Raw genomic sequence first — 6,430 nt, 5'->3', positions numbered from 1 at the left:
ATATTACGTACCCATGCCATGCCCTTGTTCCATGTCCTATAAAACAATATATATAGTCTCTCATCGCTATCATTTAACAAACAAGTCATTGTTATCCGATCCTCTCCCTTGCTTAATAACCATGCTCTTAATCTTACATTGCTAGTTATAATTAATTAACTTCTAGTGCATTTGGCATTGCGGTTTTGTAGATTAAAAGTGCGATTTTAAATTAATGGGTCTGTTGACTGCTTTATGAAGGTTTCACCTTCTTCTTGAGTCCTCCAATAGGCTATCCCTCCCCTACACATGTTCACGAAATAAGGCTTAGATGAGTAATAGCTAGGGCTATTTCAGCGAGGACTCCGATACCTAGTGATCAGTTAGACTATATGAAGGATAAAGCTTTTGTAACTATAGAGCCCTTAGTGTTTGTGTGACGGTGATCATCTTTGGTTATGGCAGTCTACATTTCTTTTAAAAATTGGTAAATAAAAAAAAAATTGAAAAAATAACGCCACGTAGGATGAGGCCGATGTAGAAGAGGTGTATGAAAAATGTAAGAGAAACGTTTCTTTTAAAGATAACAAAAGGCTTGACTCTTTTTTTTGTTTTTTTTTTTTTTTTTGGGAAACTAAACTGATTACTTGAAAATTAATTAAAAATATAAGGCAAATATGTACAATAACCAGTATCATAATTTAGCCTTGCTAGAATATATATGCACCAGTGTAAAGTTAAACAGCTACCAATTGTACTAGCTCTTGATTATGAATCAATAACGTAGAAATTAAATATCCATCCAACAGTACTGTCGTCTTTTCATTTGCTCAAATTATAGAGGATCAAATTATGAAATTTGAAAATCGTAAATAAAATCAACTTATTTAAATGCATCATCAGTTGGTAGTAATCAAAATTCATCCTAGCTATCCAGAATTACTTACTTGGGGTGTGCTTGGAACCTAAGTATCGAGAACAAGTACTTCTAGGTGAAAGCAAATACATTATCGTAATTCAGACTTGATCAACTGATCGATTCATGCATTCATCAAATATACATATAGTACCAATTAAATACAAGCCACTGACAATTATTGCATTCACGTGCATTAAAACTCATTCTTCTTCGAAGATGTTTTTATTCTTCTTCGAAGATGTTTTTGATCTTCCCTTACACATCGCATCTCACAAAGAAGAAGAATTTAATTACATCCAACCAAAGATGGATCACTTTCTAATATCCATTTTATTCTTTTCTTTCTAAAACATGGCTTATTTATCTTTAAACACGTTTATATGCTTATTTAGTGGATGAACAGGTAGCTCCTAGTAAGGCCGCTGCCCGTTAAAGTTGCCTGGGGGATCATAGTTGCAGATAATGAATGTACCTCCACTATTGCACCGAACTTTAGCACATCCTAGACGCACAGAGTTGCGCCACACCACCTGAGTGTAGTGCCCGCACACTTTCCCAGCAGCGCAAGTGTTGGAGTTGTAGTCATAGTTCGCCTTCTCGTCCACCCACATCTTTACCGCCGCCGTGCCTGACAGGTCGGCACTGCCCCATGCAATGTTTTCACCGTAAGGCCCACCGGAGTGCACAAGACTGCAGTCGCCAATACGTTTATTAGCATAGTCTTGTGCATATGCAGCTACTTTGTCATCCCATGTCAGCGCCGGAACTCCCACCGCTGCACGGGCGTCGTTGTGGGCTTTGAGGTAGTCTTGTTGGGTGTCTTGGGCAAGGGAGAGATGGAGTAGGGTTAAGCCAAAGAGGCAAATAAGGGCTAGTGGTGTCTTGCACAAACCCATCTTGGTCTGTAACATACAATATTGCAGAAAGAACGTACTTAGTTGGTTGATGGGATAATAGGGCATGTAGGACAGGTATTTATAGGAATTTTAGTGTGGAAAATTTTGTGATGGACTTAGCAAGAAATACTAGAATGTTGAAAAGTACAATTAATGTGTAAAACGTTGTTACATGAACTAGAGAGACCAAAACGCCGCCTGGACCGAACTCTTCGCTAGCAGCCTTCCTTGAGAGGAAGAATATATAGTATTTAATTCCCATGTGCGAATATAATTATGTTTAATGAGCTCATATACTCCTCTCCTTTATCAGTTTATTTACTTCAAAAAAAAAAAAAAAAACTATTCTAAAGATATGAGGTAATTCTAGAAGTCTCTCAAAAAATGAGGTGGCTTGATCAAAACTCAATGAGAAATGATATTTTTATATCTTTTGTACATCTTCCACACATCTCTTTTCTAAATTAACCATTGGATCTGTAAGACTTATAAGGACTCACATGTGGGTCATACAAATCTAATGGTTGATTTAGAAAAAAGTTGTATGAAAGATGTACAAAAAATGCACATGTATCATGTCTCAAATTCAATAGTAATCATATCGGAAGAGAGAGAAATGCATGGATTTTTTCAGAGCAATCCCCATAGTGCTGATAATGTCTACTTAGATAATTCTAGTTGATTGTTTATTATTATTATTGAGTAGGGAAAAAGGGCTACAGGGATATTTTAGTTGGTGTTAGGTCTAGGATAAATTTACTTAGTTATTTCTAACGTTTGTTTTTAATAGATAGCTTATATATATATATATATATATATATATATATATATATATATATATGAGGAATTTGTCTGTTCCTCGTACATTTGTTTTTAAAAGATAGTTATTTGGGGTACGTTTGTTCGTTTTTGGTCTCGAGCAGCCGTGTTCATTTTGTTTATTTTTCAATAAGATCTTATTCATCCATATATTAAAAAAAAAGAAGAAAAACAATCCACCATATTAAGACAGCAGCTACATAACCGAAGGAGAGTTGTGCTGGTCGATCGTAAGGATAAGCACCGGCCGAGACACGAAACTATGAATTCAAGCACAGAAAGAAGATAAAACAGAGAATAATGCATATGTGGATGGGATACGATGATCCAAATGATTGTATATATATATAACTGCAACTTTCAACAAATTATATAATAAATAATTGAATTTTTTACCATCAATATATTCGTATGTCAAATACGTAATAGGTAATGGATTTCCATTAGCTTGTGGGTCTTGACCACTGACCTTGAATTTTAAATAACCCTACATATGCTATGGTATATTTAAATTTGAGACGATTACAGAAATCATGACTTTGATGTGGCATTTGAATTGATCAAGTAATATCTGGTGCGAATTTTGTATTGAGTTTGTGAGTTTTGTCAAAAAAAAAATTTATCATAAAGACTATATAGGTTAAACCTAACTCGCTAGTTTCAGATTAACCAGATTCATGTCGTGTAAAAAATTGTCATTCATACAGTTGTAACATGGGTACATAGCCTGGGTACAATGTTTGTCCGTTAACATGGAATTAAAGAGCTTGCGCGCAGCCCATTTTTGTGGACAAAATGAGCCAAACACTAGCTAGCTAGACTTTTCTGAGTCTTAGTTGAGGTCCCAACGAGTGGTAACAAAGTGCCGTGTTAGAAAGGTTAAAATTAGGCTTCACTTCAATAAAAGCATGACAAGCTAGCAGGGCAACTTTGGTGGGCGGTACGTGTACATGTCCTCGATCCTATCTAGCTAGTCAAGGGATTTCTGTTCTTAACCTCCGAAGACCGTTAACTTCCTTGGTCCAGTCTGTTTTGTTTCCGAAACTTCATGATCATATATAGGCGGTAACCTTGGAGTCTTCCACATGCAACAAAAACGTAATGCAACTGCAACCATATAATATATATGAACAAGCTAGTGGCCGGAGGCGTTTCTTCTAGGTTGTTTTGTTTTTGGGTCAACTGAAGGGCTTAGAAAAGAAACACAATATTCTTAATTTTCCTTGTGTCTTTGGAATTTATAATGTGCATCTAGAAAGTAGAAAGCATATGCTTGCCCGTTTGGTCGTTAGCCACCAATCACGGGAAACAGATTGATCATAAACGTCCTAGGAGCCATATATGCATGTACCTTGATGTGGTAATTAACACGAAACCATCGAGGAGAAATGCGAAATTATTTTGTAATTCTTAAGTCAAATGATTTAGATATTGTGTTAAGTATACACGTAATACAATAATATACTCAATGGAATAGTCCGATAAATCCTGATATGATAAAAAAAATTGATTAAAGTAAATGAATTTTGTATCATATATCCTAATGCACTAGTCCGATCAATTGGAACATGATTGACGGATCAATCGAACTCTTTGAATTTTGTTTCATATTAGAATATTGCTAGTCCAATCAATCGTGATACGTTCAAAATATTGATCAAAATATTTGAATTTTGAATAATATTCTTGATGCACTTGTCTGATTAATCGTGATACAATCGAACCTTCCGCACCATGATTCATTTTGTATCCTGAGAAGTGTGGGCTACAGTCATTCCGCACCATGCTAGGGATTTATGAGATCAAACCTTATCTCATAAATCCCGGTCGTTATCCTCAAGCATTTCAGTATGAATCATTCATGTTATTTCGTGGTAATCCCAGGAAAGTCGTTCCTGGGACCAGGTGAATATGGGCCTTCGGCATGTTCTTCTAGCATATTCAAGATGATGTGATTCCGAGATGCTGATACTCCGAAACGACCCAACAGTAAGATTTCTTCAGTAAGCATCCAAGACCTTCGTGACCAAGTGGGTCTAGCTGGCCCATTCAGACAGGATGGTCCCCCAGTTTCGACCATGGGCCTACTTAGCTTTGAGAATGATAATTTTCCCAACAGTTACCCCCCATTTCTCTTATTTGAATTTTGAACATAGGAGAATTAATTATCAGAATATTTTTTGAATCTGGATTTCTCGGAATCCGTATCTAACAACTGTCACCTGGCCTCTTTCCCAAGCAATTATGATGAGTGGCACCTTGGATCTTGGGTTTCTAAACTCAAGGCACTGCTTTGATGACTAATCTCAAGTTTCAGGCTGGGAGCTTAGGGGGATAACTGTTGGGGAAATTATCATTCCCAAAGCTAAGTGGGCCCATGGCCGAACTGGGGGCCCATCCTATCCAAATGGGCCGGCTAGACCCACTCGGTCACGAAGATCTCGGATGATTACTGAAGAAATCTTACTGTTGGGTCTTCTCAGAGTATCAGCATCTTGGAATCACATCATCTTGAATATGTTAGAAGAACATACCGAAGACCCATATTCTCCTGGTCCTGAGAACAACTTTCCTGGGATCACCACGAAGCAACATGAATGAATCATACTGAAATGCTTGAAGATAACGATCGGGGTTTATGGGATAATGTTTGATCTCATAAATCCCTAGCATGGGACGAAAGGACTCTATACCAGAATTTTTGGGATAGACTATTATCCGTAGAAGAACCATACCCTGGGTTTCCAGGATAGACTCTTATCCCATAAAATATGGGATAAGAACCTGATATCTATATATAATCAATTGGAAGGGAGTGTCCTACCCGAACTGGACTCCTAGGAAGATAAGTTTGATCCCATGCAATCTGGAGATCAGACTCCTAATAAAATTACATCAAAGCACTCTAGTAGTCTCAGAACTCTGCTCCAGGTATAAAATTACACTATAATCTCTGAGTTTACTCTGCTCTCAATACTCCCAAAATTTTCTATCAAAATTGACTTTGGCATCGGAGTGGGGCCGGTTAGCACCCTTGATGAGCAGTTTATTATTTTGCAGATCTTAAAGAAGGCAAATCACAAGGTGACACGTCACCATAACAGAAACCGTACCAACAAAGGATTTTCCTGAAAATATTTTTTGGCGTTTAGCTCGTACAAAAAAATACTAACGGCGTAAAACAGAATCCAGCGACGTTCGGCTGTCATTGTCGGACTCCGTCCAATTTGGCTAGATTCCTGTCAGTTTGGCCAGATTTCGGCATAAATTTCTAAATTCCGGCTGTACTAGTCTGGCCAATTTTTGCAGGAATGTAGTATGCGGGATTCAAGCACACCAAATTCCGACACTGGCCAGATTCCAGCAGTGGTTGCATTCTAGTGACCGTAAATCCAGAAAACGATTTATGGTTTTCAAAATCGTAAATCCTTTTACAAAAATTAAAGAAGCTTTTGCGGTCAAACTGAAAATGATTTTCGTTGGCCATTATTTTCGCCCCCACCAAATACCGAAAAATGCCGAAAACATTTTTTAAAAAATATTTTACACCGAAGCAAACGGAGCATAAATGATTGTTCAACAAATTTTCTCTACCTTTTAGATCTAAAAATTCAGTCCCAAGCCTCTCTATATATTTATTTATTTTTAATCTCTGAAGATTCAAGTACTCATAACTACCTTATTGATCAATCTAATTAGGTCGATCTCTCCCAGTAAGGTCTAGCAATTAATGACACTAATGGCGGAGACATAGTGGTCCAAAGTCTTGGAAAAGAAAGTCAGACTTGAAAAATAAAGAAAGATACTAGACGATAAC

At 37.1% G+C, this 6,430-nt stretch overlaps 1 protein-coding gene across 1 annotated transcript; it reads right to left on the bottom strand.

Annotated features, from left to right (window-relative positions):
• Positions 1–1,052: 1,052 nt before the first annotated feature.
• On the bottom strand, positions 1,053–1,857 carry LOC133882421 (pathogenesis-related protein 1-like). Its single transcript, XM_062321592.1, has one exon. It carries the CDS (start codon positions 1,807–1,809, stop codon positions 1,309–1,311), a length of 501 nt encoding a protein of 166 aa, XP_062177576.1. The 5' UTR covers positions 1,810–1,857; the 3' UTR covers positions 1,053–1,308.
• Between the last annotated feature and the right edge of the window lie 4,573 nt (positions 1,858–6,430).

Source organism: Alnus glutinosa, chromosome 11, assembly GCF_958979055.1.
Source record: "Alnus glutinosa chromosome 11, dhAlnGlut1.1, whole genome shotgun sequence".
Lineage (NCBI taxonomy): Eukaryota > Viridiplantae > Streptophyta > Magnoliopsida > Fagales > Betulaceae > Alnus > Alnus glutinosa.
This window is presented reverse-complemented; position numbering and strand designations above follow the sequence as displayed.

Bases quoted from the DNA above. Each gene is read 5' to 3' on its own strand.
- LOC133882421 (XM_062321592.1), bottom strand. From the start codon at position 1,809: ATGTTACAGACCAAGATGGGTTTGTGCAAGACACCACTAGCCCTTATT.